Consider the following 20,383-nt stretch of genomic DNA (forward strand, 5'->3'; position numbering starts at 1 on the left):
CTACCGCCCGCCTGCGGGACACCGGCAGGCGAGAGGCTGCCCGTGGCGCCTCCAGTTCCTTTCCCGGTTCCCGAGGTCTCCACCCGAGGTCCCCACCGTCTCCCGGCGGTCGGCTGCACTCGGCGCTGCGCTCCCGGCGGTGCGCTCAGGGCGCGCCGGGAGGAAACTCACGCAGGGCTTGGCAAGCGCAGGGCTGGGGGCTGTGTGGAAGTTTCCCCGAGGTAAGTCCTGAAGCTGTTTGCAAGTAGTCAGTAATTGCATGGGAGGGACGGGCCAGATGGAGGCGGGGGGCACTGCGTGAAGGCTGCGGGGAAGGAAAGAAGTGAATTTCAGAAACTCAAAATCGCCTCCTTCCGTTTTTTTCACCTCCTCGGAGTGGTTAGCCCTTCTCACCCCGTCTTTTAGTCTTCTGCATCCCTCTCTTCGCGCACATTCTGTTGTCACTCTCTGCTCCGGGCTCCCTTTTCCCCACTGCATACTCATGTGCCTTGAAGGCTGAAAGTTGCCTCACCCAATACTATCCCCGAGCCTAGAGAGGGACTGGCCTGTGGCAGGCACCTAAGACTATGGAAAGGATGAATGAGGTTAACCAGCCAGGGGCCGGAAAAGTCACTCCCATGTCTGTACAGACCCAGGCGGTACCTTTGCTTCTGGACCTCACCCAAATTTATTCAAGATGGTTGGGTTTTTATTATCGTCTGAGGAGAGGACCGAACACAGGAAAAAAAAAAAAAAAAGCACCGATTTATGAATGCCCAGTAACATCTTGCAATGAGTGGTACCCCAGCGACCTGGATCAGTATCAAATGTGCAAATAGTTTTGATGAGGGGAGGAGGCAGGAGGGAAGAGGGAAAAACACTGGAACAAGAAAGTGATTTCTCTTGTTTTCTTTCTTGATGAAAGACTTCTCGTTTCTCTTTTCAGAGGTCTACTCTATGGAGATATTTAAAGGTGATCTTTGCCAGTGGGAGAAAAAGTTTTGGTAGGAGTGAGGGGTGGTGATGCTGAATAGGAATATCTGAGATGTTGGTGGAAATCATGAAGACTTGAGATACAAGAATATTAGAAGTCTTATGTCAAGAATTTCCATAGTTACAGAATCAGCAGTCACATTTCTTTTTAAAGAAAGGATCTATTTGATGAGTAGTATTTTAATAGGAAATGTTCAAGTATGCCATTTTGAAGTTACAATGTAAACTTACTATTTAGTGTCCCAATTGATGAGATCACCTACATAAAAATCCTGAAGAGTCAAAATGAAGTGTTTTAAAGCACTTGGCCTTACGAGTTTTTTTCCTGATAAAAGTTGTCAATTTCCTTCCTCCTTCCTCATTTTATTCCAAAATAGTAGAAGTGCCCAGGATAATCTGAAAAGAAAGCTTTTCTGTTCCTCAGAAGTCCATGTGATTTTAGACCTTGTGCCGTGTGAAATAAAACTTTATGATTTACATAAAAGACTTTATGTGAAACAGCCACTGAGGAACAATCTTCAGCTTCCTTTTTTTAAATTAAAAAAAAAAGCCTTCTGATTTTACTGAATCTTCTTGTGAAACAATTCTTTAAAAAGACCGTTGTTAAATATTACATACTTGCAATTTTCCATTTTCCTATTCCATTCAGATAGTTCGAACTGCAGAAAAGTTTGACTCATTGGAGTGTTTATAAAGAAAAGATTTACTTATTTACATAGACAGTGTTAAGGGCAGCTAATTAAGTCACCAAATGAAGTTCACATTACAAGAATTGTGAATAAAAGTTGGTGTTATTTACTCATCTATATGTACACAGTATGCATCATCCCACTCATAGAACAGTCTTAAACATGACTGAAAAAATCTTCCCTGTCAGTAAATATCCCCATCACTGGAATTTCTGAAAAATATGTGATTGCCACCTATACCATCCGTAAATAAATAAAAGTAGTCCAGACTAATGAAGATGTTTTTATGACCAGAGATTGGTCACTTCCACAGTCCCAAGAAATAAGTATGAAGATTTGATTTTCTGTACTTCCAATTTAATGAGCATGATGAATATAAGACTTTTCCAGGGTGATCAAATGTTAGCCAGTATCTTTTCTTTTTCCCCCTTCCTTGCCGACCTTTTTGTTGTTGTCCTTGTTATTTAAAGTAGGAAGTGGTTTAGCTTTGCTCTGAAATGGGTCTAGGTTCAAGTTATAGACTAGCTGGGACAATCATTTAACCTCCCCGAGGCTTCTTGCACCTGTCATGCAGAGCAGTGATCCCTACCTACCTCACAGGCATGTGTAAGGAATAAAGAAGATCCTTAGATAATGCCAGGTGTGAGTCCTCACTAAATGGAGGTGGCAGTGATGGTGATGGTTAATACCTACGGTTCAGGGCAAATAAAAGTGTTCCCAGTAATTCAGTTAATGTTGAGCCCAGTTTTATTCCATGTTTTGACCTCCCTGAAATACCTTGTTTCCATGGAGTATAACACATGATTAACAGAAATGCCTAACTCGCCAAACATTGTAATCTCCCTTTTCCCCTGGAAGCCTTCCAGTTTGCAGAGATCATTTAAGGAAAGACCCATCACTTGGGCGTGACGCTGTCCTAGAGGAGGTGTTTGCGAGGTGTGCCTATCCTGACTTCACTATGTATTTCTTCATATCTTATGCTTTACAATTCTGGGAAACTTTTTCTAGAGCAGTTGAATCGTTCCCGCAGGTAGAAGCCCGGGAGAAGCACACTCAGTGTTTTTGTTTCTTTGGATAATGATTCTGGGATAACAAAAGCATCTTGCTGCTTTCAGCAGGAAGGTATGACATTTTCAGAATTTTAAAATAAAGACCCCCAATCAACCTGAAGTTCTTCAAGGGAATGGAGAGTTAAAAAATCATAAAGGATCATTTACAAAACAGCAACTAGTTGAAGGCCAACATGTTTAAGGAAGAAAGAATAGTTAGAGAGACTTGGTCTCACTCCCTGTCTTGATTCTTCACCCTCCTTCCAAACTTGTTTTTTCTTGGGGTGACCCCAAGGCCCTGGCAGGGGAATTTGGAAGGGATTACATCAATAAAAATGGATACTGTTTGGCTAACATAAACCATGTGCAGAAGAAAAGAGCTCTTGTGTCTCTCATATCCCTCACGCTTCCACAGTACCTGGCACTAGTATGTACTCAGTAACTATGCGATAAGTGAATGACCTAAAATTTCAGAAGTCTGGCTGAAGGATGCTTCTCGTGTAGATCTGGAGCAGTTGCATTCAGAAAATCCACTAACATGCGAAACCTCAGGCAAGATGAAGGAAGCAGTATGGGCTCTGCTTGTGTCTCAGCTTCTGACCTTCAGTTTTCTAAAGCAAAAACAGCGGACTATAAATCTTACTTTTATGAGTTGTCTTCACGGACTGAGATAAACCTAAAAAGTAATACTTTTTATGTTTCCAAATAACAAGTCCAAGGAGATTTACTGGTTTAGTTTTGCTATGAATAGGAAGTTTTCCCCCAAATACTCAAGCAGTAGAGGGGTGGGAAGAGAGATACAGCATACAAAGTAGCCTGGTATTATGAATGGAAACCTCAACATTCCCCTCGAGTCACAAATGCATAATAAATATACATTTAACCATTCTCCAACCATTTACAATTAAGGATTGAGTATCGATTTGACTCGAAAATGTTTTTGTAATGCTCTAAGTACTATATCCTAGACTTTAGAGGGGAATGATTTTGCCAGACTTAGTTGGCAAAGCCTTTTGTGTTGGCTTAAAAAACCATAAGCTAATCACTTATTGAGTTCTTTAAAAACAAGTTGATTAATGTTTGGCAAGAAATTCTGACTAAAAGTCTCCATTACATGAGTCCAAATACAATAGAACTTTGAAGATCATGAGCAAGTCATAGTCACATTTGGCTATTACTGTTTGGTGGAAAATAATCCCACAGTGTGCCAAATGATCCACATGCCATCTTTTGGTACCCTACCTCACCATAGCCAGCATGTGTAATTAACTCTTTACTCACATTTACTTCCACACTTGTCTGGGTCGGTTATAATATCTATAATACTAAGAAGATGATGTTATACATTGTAGCCGATTTCCCTCATGTCCAGGCTTTTCTCCTGGCTAGCGGATGATGTCAGAGCCCTCCCCACATTCCTTCTGCTTCCACTGTTTTGGTACACACTGTAGGCTTCTTACTTCAAGCACCTGTGAAGGCCTGTGGGCTTTCTCTGGCCTTGGGAGCGTGACTGACTCATGTGGAGTAGGCCAGAAGGGCCTGGCATTAACACCCCCAAGAGGAACCCCTCACCCAGTAACACATGACAGTTGGTGAATATCCAAGCTTTCTCACACCTTGGGAGAGGCCACTCTTGAAGTATGATCTGTACATTCTTCCAGAGGTGCCCCCAAGGGAATGAGCTCCAGCTGCCCAAAATGGCAACCTATCTGTCTACTAACAATTCTACATTGGCTTCCTTCCCTTTTCTGTCTCACTCCCCTGCTCCTCTACAAGGGCTTCCAGAGATCACTTCCTAAATAAAGTAATTGCACAAATTCTAGTCCAGAATCAGCTTTTGGGGAAACCCAACCTACCATAAGTTTGTTAGCTATTTCAGTAAATGCAGTGGTTTATATATAAGGATACTGCAGATTCCGCTCTAGCCAAAAATTGAATCAAGAATGAAATTCTTGCTTTTCACACTAAGGAACAGAATTTTGTCCCTAGATAGTGCTGTTTGACTTGTGTCTGGAGAAGTTAGTTTGCTGGCCATGACCTAGTCCTGAATTCCCAATAGCCCTTTGAGGGCTATGTTGGGGGAGACATGGAGGGAGATATTAGTAAGGACTCAGGTGACCCCGTCATTAGAGAAAGAGCATATTCTGCTGGTTATGAGAAGCAGCTCAAACACATGCTCTGTAAAGATGGAATTGGCCTCTCTATATTTCTGTTGGGTGTTTCAGTCTCTCCCTCAGGTTTGGTCACCATTTGCTTACTATGTTAGAGTTCTTCAGAGAAACAGGACCGATAGTTAGATATACAGAAATATATAAGAGGAGGGCGCCTGGGTGGCTCAGTCGGTTAAGCATATGCCTTCGGCTCAGGTCATGATCCCAGGGTCCTGGGATCGAGTCCCACATCGGGCTCCCTGCTCAGCGGGGAGTCTGCTTCTCCCTCTGCCTGCCGCTCCCCCTGCTTGTTCTCTCTCTCTCTGTGTCAAATAAATAAATAAAATCTTAAAAAAAAGAAATATATAAGAGGAGATTTATTATAGGAATTATCACATGATTATGGAAGTTGAGAAGTCCAGTGATCTGCCATTTGCAAACCAGAGAACCAGGAATGCCGATGGTGTAATTCAGTCCAAGTCTGAAGGCCTGAGAGCCAGGAGTGCCAATGTCTGAGGGCAGTAGTAAATGGATGTTCCAACTCAAGCAAAAAGAGCAAATTTGCCCTTCCTCTGCCTTTTTGTTCTATTCAGACTGTCAATGGGTTGAATAATGCTCACTTGCTTCAGTGAAAGTGATCTTCTTTACTCATTCTATTGATTCAAATACTAATCTCTTCTGGAAATAACTCCAAGGCACACCCAAAAATAATGTCTACCATCCCTTAGCTCAGTCAGGTTGACACATAAAATTACCCATCAAATTTACCAGGTACTTCCTAACTCATCCCCCCCAAGCCAGACGTCTCTTCAGAACTCTAGACCCAGATATCTCACTGCCCACAAGGCACTTGAACATCTTCCACTACAAACCCAAGTGCCAAATGGCATTTACTATCTTCCCCACATACCTTCCCTTCTTCCTACATATGGCACAACCGAATGGCCCCACCAGAAGACTCTGGAGTAGTCTTGAAGTCCTGTCCTTCTCTCAGCCATCATCAACAATCCCATCTTATCAGTCCCCAAGTCCTAAGAATTTAATTTCCTAATAATCTCCCTATATCTGTGCTCCTAGTTCCCAAACACCATCCTTTCTTTCACCCAGAAAACAATTGCCTTCTAGTCCACCTCCCTCCCTCTAGTCTTGTTCCTCTTCTGGCATTCTCCATATTTCAGCCTTGATGAGCTTCAAAACCTGTATTTTCCTCTGCTTATTCCAGTGCCTTTGGATATAATCCAAACTCCTTACTGTGGTTGAGAATTCTCCCACCATCCAACTTTATCTACCTCTCCTTCCTCATGCCTTTCTATTTCTTTGCCACCACTCCCAATCCTCCAGTTTAAAAACAAAACAAAACAAAACAAAAACACAAAAGACAAAAAACAAAAAACAAACCCTTGCCCTCTCCCACCTCCCGCTATTTGCATTTGGAATTCCCTCCAGAATTCCTAGAATTCCTAGAACAGTGTTCTCTAGACTCTGAAGCTGTCTAACTCCTTTTCTCCCTTTAAGGCTCAGCTAATATGTCCATTCCTTGAGAAAATGTTACTGGACCTCCTGTTCTTAGGTAAGGTACCCTACCCTGGGTCCCCACAGTACCCTAGACTTCCAGTCATATTGCTCTTCCATTAAACTGTGATTATTTCATCTTAAGTGTTCACTAGGCTATCTTCAGGGCTAGCCACTTAGTAGCTATATCTGTTGTATGAATAAATGAGCTGAGATTACTAGCTGATGACCATATGCAAGTCACATAAATTCTCTGAACTTTAATTTCCTCATCTAAAGTAAAAACCCTATCCAAGCACAGGATGACTGGGGACATTTGCTGAGCTTATGGATTTTGGGTTCTTAACACATAGTTGGCACTCAGTAAATAATAGTTCCTTTGGATTCAGCAAGATAGGTACTATGCTGAACTTGATCCTGTGATGTTTTGAGACAGTAAAGACCACATCCAGGAGGTATAAGCTAAAAGGGCACTTTGCTATAAGGGCTTTGGGTGGAACCCAGAGAAAAGAAATGTCATTTAGCTAAAAAAAAAAAAAAAAAAAAAAAAAATCCTGCTTGTCAGATGTCCTTTCAAACCATGCATGAAGTGTGTTTTTGGAAATGAAATTGATACAATAACACATAATGGCATCTAATTCCTTTACCTAGTATCTTCCAAACAATTCTTCTCCTTGAGCTTCAACATCTGCATTCTCTGGATTAATGCCATGAAACCAGTTTCCAAATGGAGGAGCTTTTCCAAGAACTTTGCCTTAAAAAACTATTCCCAACTGCAATTTCTCCTTGATTTCCCCCCTTTTCCATGATGACTGTCATCATCCTGAAACAAAAACAGTAAGCACCTAATCGTTGGGCCTCCAGGGACCCATCATGAAAATGTTCACAAACCCTGATGTACATTTATAAGCGATTTAACTGGGTAGAGGCGAGTACTAAAAAATTAATGGCTTTGCACTGGTCAATGATTAAGGCAAAGAACTTTTTAGATTTTATTAGTGGGGAGTGAGTCAAATACACAACTGGGTTGGAAATTAGAGTAATAGCACCTCAGAGAGCTATCTCTACAATGTAAAGACTTTCAGGTATCATTTGGTAAAATACTGCTTTGGCACACTTACTTAAATCTATGGTAATCCACTTTTAAAGCTCACCAGCCAGGGGTGCCCTGTCCCCCTTTTGACACATACAATTTATAAACCCCCTTTGTTTCTACATATGCCAACAATTTGGGCACACATAGTCCTTTGTAATTAACAGTCATTATACTAAGAAGAAGTAATTTGATGGTTGATGGTGTTGTCTGTTAGAGACCCACCTCATAAATCCATAAATACGTATCCCTAGATGCAAAATACTTTAGGTAGGTGTCTGTTTTCTCCCCAAAGCTTGGAGGTTTTCATTTATCTGTTCATTTATGTCTCAGTGCCCCAACAGTTCTTTCAATTTCTTCATGGAGAAAGTCGCAATTTCATTGTCATCTCAGTCAGCAGCTATAAAAGTTATTGAGTTGGGTAGTGCATTGGACACTGAAAGAGAGGTTGCGATTTCATACATTGCATATCTGCCCAACTCTCCACTGAGAAAGGAGACGTGTGTCCTGCATTTGGAGCTGTAGCTATGTCATTGGCTTCAGGCAGTAAGCAAGAGGTGGCTGGGCTAGAACCAGTCCAGGTAGATGGAGATGGTTGGTTACAGGTTTCTTCACCCATTGGATCTTTGAATACTCCAATCAAGGGGGTTACATCAACTACCTCAGCACTTATTAAGCACCTTATCTACATCATCACATTTGATCCTCACAACAATTCATCATCATCCCCCTCCTACAGATGAGAGTCTGAGGTTTCAAGGTGCATCAGTTGCTGACCAGTGGAGGATCTGAATTCAGGATGTGGTAACACAGGCCTTGACACTCCTACCTGTCTGTTTGGTGGGGTAAGCTAAAAAACGTGTGTTTCAAAAGCCTAGAAGCTTCCAATGCTAATGCTCAACTTAGATCCCTGCATGATTAGAATAATAGTTCAGAAGTCATATTTTCATTGGTAAATGGAAATTTTGACTCTTTTTTTTTTTTTTTTTTAGGGGAGGGAAGAAAGGGAGAGTGCTGAATTCAGCATGAACATAAAATCCCAAAGAGATGATGTTTGAGTAGCTACAAAACTCAGTAGCTTGAATCTCTGTCACTGAAATTGACTTTGGTTAATATTTTCAAAAGTCCATTCTCATTTTGCTGATTGACTTTTCATAGAATCCTAGAATTTCAGGGCAAAAATGGGTCTTTAAATCATTTCAGCTATTTTTTTTTGTAAACTAAGTGTTTGGTTCCTCCCCTACCCTTTCCCACAATTAAAAAGCCTTTAATGATTTCTCACTGTTCTTGAGATAAAGATAGAAATCATTGATAGATCCTGCAAAGCCATGCATTGGCCACTTCTTTTCCAGCCTCATCAAATGTCATGCTTTGCTCTGTACTCTATTCATACTGGAATTCCTTTGGTTCCTTGACCACTGTGTTCTCCTTCCTACTACAGGACCTTTACACGAGCTTTCCTCTCTTCTGGAACATCATACCCCTCTTAGGCAGGTTCGTTCTCACCTTCCTCTAGACACTAGCTTAAACAGCAGTCCCTCAAGGAAGCCTTGCTTGAGTTATCAATTCTCCCTATTATATGTCATCACAGTATATAATATTTCAAACAAATACATTAAGTACCTTTTCACGTATAAGCCTTATTTTAGGTTTGGGAAAACAAGATGGACAAGCCCCCCTCCTCCAGGGAAGATATAAACAATGAAGAAGGCCACAGATAACTCCCCGGTGGTATTAAATGCCAATAAAAAACCACAGAGTTATTTAAGGGGTCAGTGACTGACTCTAAGGAAGTGAAAGGTTGTTTTTGATGGGGTGGTTGGGAGGCCTCTCTAAGGAGGTGACATTTGGGCAGAGACCTGAGTGAACACAGGCGTAAAATGAGGCTGCCTGAGGGGAAAGGAAAGGATATTTCCTAGCAGAGACAACTTCGGCATGTTCAAGAAAAGCAAGGAGACAGGTGTGGCTGGAGTGGAGGGAACAAGAAGCACAGTGAAGAGGATGAGATTGGAGATCATGGGCCATGGCCAATATCATGTCGAGCCCATGGGCCACATATATATGGTATTGGAGTTTAATCTAAGCCAGATGGAAAGTCACTGGAAATTTTGAACAGGGAGATATTGACCTCATGTAGGTCTTCAAAGATCACTCTCACTGCTGTGTGAAGAATACGTTAAGAAAGTCAAGAGTCAAAGCATGGAGTTCTATTAGAATAAGAATCTGGGCAAGAAGCAAAGGAGGCATGGGTATGGTGGGGGGTGGTGAGAAGTGATTAGATCTAGAATGTCTATTTCAAAGGTACTGTTGACCAGACTTACTGATGGTTTGGCTACAGAGTCTTTTAGAGAAATCTCTTCTTTATAGTATGTAACATAGTTGTAATTTTACACTTAATATAATTCTTTCAAAAATAACTTGGTCCCTCAATGGACTGTAAGATCTATGACAACAAAGACTATGTCTGGTTTTACTTTTCATTACCTACCTGCTACCTAACACAGTGCCTATAAATAAATTAATGGACAGATAAGTATGCTAAAACCACCTTATCTTACAGATGAGCAAAATGAGTCTCTGAGAGGTTAAGTTAAAGGACTGGCCTAAGGTTTCTCAACTTGAACTAGAAACCACGTCTCCATACTCCTCATTCAGGCTGTTTTCCGTCTTGCCCTGGAGCCCCTTCCAAACACCATGCTCTTTTATTTGGGGAGGGAGGGATTACCAAAATGAACTTCAAGTATTTGTAATGGGTAATTCGTCTGTTTAGGCAGACACCCACCAGTTGTAGCCAGCAGTGTTCTAATCACTTCTGAGGCTCTTTGGGGGCAACCTGAGTTTGTGATATTTCTTCTTTCCTCCTTTGAGCGTGTTTACTTCTCCAGAAAAACCATTGATCTTATCCCACTATTAATGAATGTTATGCCTAGGGCCTGAAGCTGGTCCTCCTAAGCCATCTGACTTGTGTTCTGTTATGAAAGGCCCTACAACTTTGGACAAGAGCAGCTGGTGTGCATAATCTCCATATAAAACTTAGCCATTCAAAAATGTTCACTCTCCAAGGGCATTTTGAAAGAAAAAAAAAATCAGTTGAGGCAAACTGTGATTAATAGGGAAAAAAAAGAATAGAAGGCAATTAAGAGTTTCCTCAGTTCTCTTGGAAGGGAAAAGCTGCCTGAAATGTAACTTTCTCAAGCAATGATCACATTCTTGGACTGCTGCCTTTCTAATTAAATTCCTGATACATATATATGGATATTTCATTTAATGAACAGCTGGTAAAATTGGATCCTTGGTCTGCAGAGGTTTACCAAAGTACTTGAGTATTTCTGTGTGTTTGAATACTAATATTTAACCTTGGAATACAAAAAGAGGAAATTAAATCTGCTAGCTGCTCATCATCCAGGACCTTCTAGGTTGCACCCTCCCTGGTCTGTATGGTAATCGGTTCTGTTCTTTCCCATCAAGCTACTTCCAACATTACCTTTCCTCTTTTCATTATTCCTTCTTGGAAGCAGCACTCAATGTGCTTTGTACCTTTCAAAGCCCTTTCTCCTGTCCTGGAGCCAGTCTTCACCACCCCCCACCCCCCGCCCCAAGGTTTCTAGTCTAGTGAGGGGCCAGACATTAATGAGATAAACACTCAAATGAATGTTTGTTCACAGATTTGAGATGACATGCTAGGAAGAAAAACAAAAAGATGCCATGAGAGAAAAATCACAAAGGAGATCTAATTTATGACAGGAGAGGACCTCTCTGAGCAAGTAGTATTGCAACAAAGTCATGGAGGATGAGGACTGAGCAGGAGCAAGGGTACAGGGCAAAAAGTGGCTGGGTCAGATGGGCAGGGGCAGCACTTCTCAAACTTTGCTGTGCACACGAACCCCCTGGGGATCTTGTTCCACTGCAGACTAATGCACTAAAACTGGGATTCAGCGTTTCCAACCAGCTCCCAGCCATGCTGAAGGTGCTTAGCCTGAACCACACTTTGCGTAGCAACAGTGCAGGACCAGGGTTGGCAAAGTTCTTTCTGTAGAGAGATAGAGAAGACAAATCTTAGACTTTGTGGGTCACACTGTCTCTGCTGCAACTATTCCACTGGGCCATTGTGATGTAAAAGCAGCTATAGAAAACATGTAAATGTATGGGTGTGACTGTTTCAGTAAAACTGTGTTTAGCAAAACAGAGTCAGATTTGGCTTGAAGGTGGTAGTTTGCTGGCTCCTGCCATAGGATAAGGTGCTATCAGTTCTCAACCTTGACTGTACGTTAGAATCACCTGGGTTTCAAAAAATATCCATGAGGCCCCTATTCTGGCTCAATAAAATCAGGATCCTTGGGGATGGAGCCAAGGCATGAGTAAAGTTGAAAAGCTGCCTAGGTGATCCTAAGGTGCAGCCTGGGCTGAGAGCCGTTGTTAGACCTGCATCTTATTTGATAGTCTGTATTCTCTTAGCCCTAGGAGGTAGGGAAGGTAAAAATAACTCACCTTTCCTTAATTCTGAGACACCATCAGTTGCCCAAAAGCTTTCAAGGAAAAGGAAATGTAGCAGGGAATATACAAATCTATAGTAACAGATTCTGATTTCATGAATGTTAAAATGCGGTGGTGGGGAGGCGGTCAATGTGTACTTTGAATCCAAGAAATATGGTATTTTCCTCACTATTATTCAGATGAGGAAAATGAAGCATAGAAGATGTACAGATTATATGATGATGTGCCAAGACGATGTAGGCAAAATTTTCTGACTTTAACTCACTGAACTGCCTTTGGTTCCGCCAATGTGCAAGCCCTTCCTTCCCAGCTGGGCCTCTCTGCAGGTGCATGCTAGTCCCCCCACCGCTTTAGACACACTTCATTTCCCCCTTAGAATCTCCTAATTCCTGCTTCTATGTCAGGTCTCAGTTTAGCTGTCTGCTTCTTCTGGGGTGTCCTCCCTGACCCCACAATCAGGGGAGAGGCCTCTGCTGGGAGTGCCTCCTGCCCCTCGTAGAGTGCCCCGTCAAAGCCTAGGCTCTTTCTGTCTATACAGACATCCTCCAGGCCTGGGAGAAGTCATGACGGCAGGAACCATGATTGGCTTCTCATCGTTTTATCTCTTTACCTGGTGTGATATTGTGATTTATAATAAATATGTATTTTGTCTTCATCTATAGTTCCTGGCTCACAGTTCCCCAAATCCTTGGATTTTCTTGAGCAATAAGAGCAATGGGAAGCATCTTTTGTCATAATATTTGGTCTCTTGTCCTCAGTTCCTGAGCTGTAAAGGTGAAATGGCGTCTCGTTACTCATAATGAGTCCCTTTCCACCAGAACTGGGTTTACGTTAATATAGTTGACTTACTGAAAGCACCTAAGGAAGGGGCCTGGTTGCCAGGGAAACCAACCAGGAAGAGAGGGTTGAAATTTTAGTTCCACCCCCTGATTTCCAGAAGGGAAGAGGACTGGAGGTTGAACCAGTCAGCGATGGTCAGTGACCTAATCAACCATGCCTATGTAATAAAGCCCTCATTAAAAACCTAAAAGGAATGGGTTTGGGGAACTTCCAGGTTGCTGAATTCGTGGAGATGCGGGAGGGGGGAATGGCACGCTCACGGAGGGCATTGAAGTTCGCCTTTTCCCCATGCTTTGCTCTATGCTTGTCTCCCATCTGGCTTTCCTGAGTTCTATCCTTTCACAACAAGCTGAAAATCCTAAGTAAAATGTTTTCCTGAGTTCTGTGGGCCACGCTAGCAAATTAATTGATCCCAAGGAAAGGGTCATGGGAACCTCTGATTTATAGCCAGCCAGTCAGAAGCCCAGGTAACAACTTGGACTTGCCATTGGCATCTGAAGTGGGGGTGGTGAGGGGGAGTTTTGTGGGACTGAGCCCTTAACCTGTGGGATCCGACACGATCTCTAGGTGGATAGTATCGGAATTGAGTTGGATTGTAGGACATGAAGCTGGTATTAGTGAATGTTCAGAGGTGTGGAATGCACCCTCCAACACACACACACACAATGTTTGGAGGTGTGGAACACACCCTCCAACACACACACACACACACACACACACACACCCCAGATTAGTGACCAGAACTTCTATGCTTGTCTATAGCAGGGCCTCAGGAATATTTGTGGAATGAATGCATTTTGGCCCAGTACTGCTGTCCTTATTTAAAGCAGAGTGTAGCACAGTACTCGAGAGTGATTCTTCCCAAAGCAGGTCTCCAGGCATGTCACATTAGCATCACCTGGGAGACTGTTAGAAATGCAAATCTTTAGGCCCATCCCAGACTTGCTGATTCAGTCTCAGGGATGTGACCCCATAATTTGTTTCAATTAGTCCTCCTGGCAATTCTGGGTGAGAACCACAGGGTATGGGCCCTAAAGCCAGGCTGCCTGGCTTCAAATCCTGGCTCTGTTGCTTAAAACATTGCTTGGCTCTGGGAAATTTACATTGCCTTTCTGTATCTCTGTGTTTCCCTCTATAAAATAGAGGTGATAAAAATAGTAGCCACCTTAATTGGATTAATAATAGCTGTTAGCACAACACCTGCTCACAGGGAGTGCTCAAAATACTTAACAGTAGTATTAGCTGTGCAAATATGGGAACATTCATTAACTCCTCTGAAATTACTCCCTTCATCTTTATTTTTTTTACCTTTACGTATATATGTATTTTTTATGGAAGTTTAGTTGACACACAATGTTAAATTAGTTTCAGGGGTACAATATAGTGATCTCACGACTCTATATATTATGCTATGCTCACCACAAATGTAGCTACTGTCTGTCACCATACAATGCTATTACAGTATCAGTGACTATATTCCCTATCCTGTGCCTTTTATTTCCGTGACTCATTCATTCCATAACTGGAAGCCTGTGTTTCCCTCTCCCCTTCGCCCATTTTGCCCATCCCCGCCCTCCTCCCTTCTGGTTACCATTGGTTTGATCTCTGTATTCATGGGTCTCTTTCTGCTTTTTGTTTTTGCTTTTTTAGATTCCATATATAAGTGAAATCCTATGATATTTGTCTTTGATTTATTTCACTTAGTAAAATGCCCTCTAGGTCCATCCATGTTGTCACAAATAGCAAAATTTCATTCTTTTTATGGCTGACTAGTATTCCATTTATTTATGGATGGACATTTGGGCTGCTCCCATATCTTGGGTATTGTAAATAATGCTGCAATAAACATAGGGGTACGTATATCTTTTCAAATTTGTATTTTTGTATTCTTTGGATAAATACCCAGTAGTGGAATTACTGGATCATGTGGCACTTCTATTTTTAATTTTTGAGGAATCGCCACACTGTCTTCCACAGGGTCTGCAGCAGTTTGCATTTCCACCAGTAGTTTGTAAGAGTTCCTTTTCCTCCGCATCCTTACCAACACGTGTTTCTTATCATTTTTAGTCTAGTCATTTTGACAGATGTGAGGTGATATCTCACTGTGGTTTTGATTTGAATATCTCTAATGAGTGATGTTGAGCATCTTTCCATGTGTCTCTTGGCCATTGGTAGCTCTTTTTTGTACCTTCTTTATCTTTATCTTTAAACTAAATGCATCAATTTGGTAAGGCTCTGGTGCCCAGATATTTGACCAAACACTAACCAAGATGTTACTGTAAAGAGATTGTATAGAAGTGACTAACATCTAAGTCACTGGACTTTGGGTAAAGCAGCTTATCCTCCATAATTTGAGTGGCCTCATCCAGATCAGTTGAAGACTCTACAAGGGAATGCTGAGGCTCACAAGTCTCCAGGGAAGACTGTCTTCCCACTCAGAACTGTGACATCCGCTCCTGCCAGAATTTTCAGCCCGCCCTCAAGACTTCTTTTGCCAGTCCCCACCTCACATGAGTCAAGTCCTTCTCTCTCCATAGAAAGACACACATATACACTATATATTACACACACCCTATTGGTTCTATTTCTCTTGAAAGCCCTAATACAATGTGGTAAAGATGTATAGGTCAGAATTTCTCAACCTGTGTAGTTTTCCAGCTATTGACATTTTGGTTAAGATAATTCTTTGTTGTGGAGGACTGTCCTGCGTGTTGTAGGATGTTCAGCAGCATCCCCGGCCTCTACCCGCTAGATGCCCGTAGCATTGCCCCCTCCCCCAGCAGGAAAAATAAAAAATCTTTTCAAACATTGCCAAATGTCCCCTGAGGACAAAATCTCCAATTGAGAACCACTGCTATAAATAACTATGAAAATGCAGGAGCTGTTTCTCTCTAGTGCACTCCCATTAAACCAGCGCTGCCCTGCTGCCTCTGTGGCCCACACATTTGCCCCTTCCCTATCAAAAGCAGTTTATCACTTGACACAAAATCTTGCTCAAAACCCACTGCCACCAAAGGTGGCCCTCCTAGTCCTCCCTCCTTCAAATCCCACTTCTATGCCTGTCTTTCCCTTATACCCATTTCACTTGATCATACTGTTTTCCAGTGGTCTTCTCACAACTCTACGTATGTGTACTATGTTTGCTACTTACAATGAACCTCTTCAAAGCAAGGGGCTACCCTCACAGGAGGAGTGGATAATTTTGAGTCCAAATCCTGCTGTTTGCCAGTTAGTGACCTTGGGATAGTCACTCAACCTTCCTGAGTTTCAGTATTAATAGCTATAAAATGGGAATAGTCGGGTCTACTTCATAGAGTGGTTATAAGGCCAAGCACTTTTTGAACTATAAAAATAAAGGCTTTCCCCCCTAAAAAATGGTGAAACTTTGGCTTTTATATCTTTTTTGTAAGAGAATAACCAGTACAGGGGGAATTTAGGATGAAATATGACCTTGAAAAATGTTAAATGAACAAACAAGTACATGAATTTGCATACTGTATTTTGCATTTTGTTTAATTTATTTTCTTTTTCTGATAGCTTTTAAAGTAACGTAGGCAGGGTCCTTCCTGTGTCCTTTGGAGATTAATATAGAAATTACCTAATGGGGCAGTTGCCAAGGCAATGCAATTTGCCTAGTTATTGGTCTCAAGTTCCTGGAAATGATGGCATTCATCAATAACTCTGCTACCCCTGTTGTCAACATCTTTATTTCCTTAGGGAGCACTCATGCTTGAGATCAAGTACCTTCCTTCAGAACTGGCTGAAGCAGTACTTTTCCAGAAAAATCCTCTCTGCACCCCTAAGCCCCCTTCCCTCCCAAGGCAACAAGATGCTTCTTTTCTGATTTCCTGGAGCCCTCTGGACTTGCTCACCAGCATCATAGCACAGATCTGCCTCCCTTCCTCCCCTATCAGATTAAGTTCATGAGGTCCAGGTCTGTTTTTAGTGGATTTGTATTCCCAAAGGCCAATGTACTGTTGGGCCAAAGCATGTGACTGTACTCATGAGTATGAAGAGGGTCACTAGGGCCACAATACTATGTGTGCATCTGTCTGCAGGATGTCTCCATTTCCATGACATGTAGACATCTCAAACTCCGCCTTCCAAAAAAAACGAAAAACAAAAAACAAAAAAAGCCTGGACCTTCCTCTCCGTACCAGTTACCTAATTTTGCAAAACAAACCATTCCAAAATATGGTGGCCTAAAAATAATTTACGTCTCATGGTTGTGTGGGTTGACTGGTCTATTCCGGACAGTCCTTGCTCAAGGTTTCAGTCAGGTGGTGGCTGGGGCTGGAGTCAACAGAAAGCTTTTTCAATCACCTATTGGACTGGATGGCTGGATCATATGAGGTCTGGTGAAGAATCTCTCTCTTTTCTCCCCACATAGACCCTTCATGGGTCTAGCTTGGGCTTCACAATATGGCGGTCCCAGAATTGTGGAACTTCTTACCTGATGATTGGCCGCTGCTTCTCATGCTCCAAGAGTTTCATGAGCCTGAGTGGAAGCCACAAGGCTTCTTATGACATAGTATTAAAAGTTTCAAGACATTGCTTGTGCCACATTCTATTGATCAAGTAAGTCATAAGGCAACCCAGCTTCAAAGTGAGGGAAATTAGATCCCCTTTTCAGTGGGAGCAGTAGCAACGAATTCATGGCTGTATTTAATCTACCACATGTTCTATTTTTTTTTAATTTTTTTAAATTAACATATAATGTATTATTTGTTCCAGGGGTACCAGTCTATATCATCAGTCTTACACAATATACAGTGCTCACCATAGCACATACCCTCCCCAATGTCCATCACCCAGCCACCCCATCCCTCCCAACCCCCTTCACTCCAGCACCCCTCAGTTTGTTTCCTGAGATTAAGAGTCTCTTACGGTCTATCTCCCTCTCTGGTTTCATCTTGTTTCATTTCCCCCCCCCTTCCCCTATGATCCTGTGTCTTGTTTCTCAAATCCTCATATCAGTGAGATCATATGATACTTGTCTTTCTCTGATTCGTTTATTTCACTTAGCGTAATACCCTCTAATTCCATCCACGTCACTGCAAATGGCAAGATTTCAATTTTTGATGGCTGCATAATATTCCATTGTATATATGTATACCACATCTTCTTTATCCATTCATCTGTTGGTGGACATCTAGGCTCTTCCCATAGTTTGGCTACTGTGGACATTGCTGCTGTAAACATTGGAGTGCACGTGGCCCTTCGGATCACTACATTTGTATCTTTGGGGTAAATACCCAGTAGTGCAATTGCTGGGTCATAGGGTAGCTCTATTTTCAGCTTTTTGAGGAACCTCCATACTGTTTTCCAGAGTGGCTGCACCAGCTTGCATTCCCACCAGCAGTCTACCACATATTCTTTTTTTTTTTAAGATTTTATTTATTTATTTGACAGAGAGAGACACAGCAAGAGAGGGAACACAAGCAGAGGGAATGGGAGAGGGAGAAGCAGACTCCCCGCCGAGCAGGGAGCCCGATACAGGGCTCGATCCCAGGATGCTGGGATCATGACCTGAGCCGAAGGCAGACGCTTAATGACTGAGCCACCCAGGCACCCCATCTACCACACATCCTAACAAGTAGTTTCTTGACTCTGTCAATGATCCTTTTATATCCTTACATCTTAGGAGTTTTTTTAAAGAACATATGTTGGAATGAAAATAGAAATTCTTTTGTTCATTATTTTAGGATACTTAATTTCCTTACCAGTTTGGTTTTCATAAGACATGGAAGCTCCCTTTTCAAGATCCTTGGTTGGTTCCTTCTTACTTCCTGCATTATATTGTTTAGCATTCTTTTTCCTTCCTTATTCATGAAATATACAACTAGAAAGAATAATAAATAATAAATCTGCTACCCAGATTTAACACTTAACATCACGCAATGTTTGTTTCAGACTTTGTTAAATAAAATATTACATATACTACGGTTGAAGCCTCTTGATCCCTCTCCCAGATCCTGTTTTCCATTTTGTCTTCCTATTCCTATTTTGTCTTAAGAACCATTGTCTTTTTTTTTTTTAAGATTTTATTTATTTATTTATTTATTTGACAGAGAGAGAGAGACACAGTGAGAAAGGGAACACAAGCAGGGGGGAATGGGAGAGGGAGAAGCAGGCTTCTCACTGAGCAGGGAGCCCGATATGGGACTCGATCCCAGAACCCCAAGATCATGACCTGAGCTGAAGGCAGACGCTTAATGACTGAGCCACCCAGGCGCCCCAAGAACCATTGCTCTTAAGCAGTTTTGTGTTATCCACAGCTTTGCTTTAATATACACAGGCTTTTTTAAAAAATAGTATTTTGATGTGTTTTAATCATTTTACATGGATGGCATCGTACTACTTCTGGGACTTCTTGCCTGATCCTTTCATCCAGGAATGGGAGTTCTGCTGTGGGTAATTCACACCAACCTATATGTAGTGCTTTCCCTCTGTTTTGAGATTTATTCCTATTAAGGCATGTAGAGCTAAATCATTTAACACCTGAAACATATCTTCATGTGTGTGTACATCCCAGCTTAATTACTCCATTTTCCTCTTCACAAACATTTGAATGATTCGCAATTTTTACAAATGTTCATAGAAATCTTCTTGTGCACATGTACCAGAATTTCTCTAGGGCATTCACTTTATTTTTTAAGATTTTATTTATTTGACAGAGCATGCGCGGGAGCACAAGCAAGGGGAGTGGCAGGCAGAGGGAGACAGAGAAGAAGGTTCCCTGCTGAGCAGGGAACCTGATGAGGGGCTCAGTCCCAGGACCCTGAGATCATGACCTGAGTCAAAGGCAGATGCTTAACCAACTGAGCCACCCAGGCACCCTAGGGCATTCACTTTAAATGAAATTTCTAGGTCATGTTTAATTTTACTAGATGATTGCTAAATGGCTCTCCAAAGTTAGTATATTAAATTCCCACCAGCCATGTACATGAGCTCTAATTTTCCTACATCCGATCAACCTTAATATTGTCAGTCTCTTTAATTTTTGCCAGTCTCCTAGGGAAATGATATCTTATTGTTTCAGCATGCATTTCCCTGTCACCGGTAAGGTTAAGGATCTTTTCATTTTTCTGTTGACCATTCAGATTACCTCTGCTGTGAACTGCCTGCTCATATCCACTGTCCATTTTTCTGTTGGGTTTAGTGGTCTAGTTGCTTATTATTTATGATGTCTTTTGTCAAACATTTAACATTTTAACATAGTTACATTCACTCCTTTATAGGCTGTACTTGACTGTGTCTTCTTTAAGAATTTATTCCGGAGTAATGATTTTGTATTTTGTCATACTGCTTCTGGACAGTTTTTTGCTTTATCAGAGTTTAACCTTGGTAAATATCTGTGCTTTTTCTTGAATAATATCCTCCTTCTTTCATCTTGTTGTCAAATATTTTAGTTAGACTTTATTTTAAAAACACCCCAAATTTATTTTTTCCACAGTCAGTATTATGTTGGAGATGGGGGAAGGTATATAAGGGGAAATTATTTTCAATAGGATGCTAACCAAAAGTCTAAGGAGGATCTGATATTTAAACAAACATCTAAGCAAAGTAAGGAAGCAGAAAATG

General features: G+C 41.7%; 1 protein-coding gene across 1 annotated transcript in view; it reads left to right on the plus strand.

Moving 5' to 3' along the window:
- The first annotated feature begins 3,248 nt into the window (after positions 1-3,248).
- Positions 3,249-20,383, plus strand: part of COL6A6 (collagen type VI alpha 6 chain) — a 130,812-nt gene continuing 113,677 nt past the window's right edge. The window contains exon 1 of the mRNA XM_035727836.1: positions 3,249-3,393. Within this exon, the coding sequence (XP_035583729.1) occupies positions 3,249-3,393 (145 nt within the window). The remainder of the gene's footprint in view (positions 3,394-20,383) is intronic.

This window comes from Zalophus californianus, chromosome 1 (assembly GCF_009762305.2).
Source record: "Zalophus californianus isolate mZalCal1 chromosome 1, mZalCal1.pri.v2, whole genome shotgun sequence".
NCBI lineage: Eukaryota > Metazoa > Chordata > Mammalia > Carnivora > Otariidae > Zalophus > Zalophus californianus.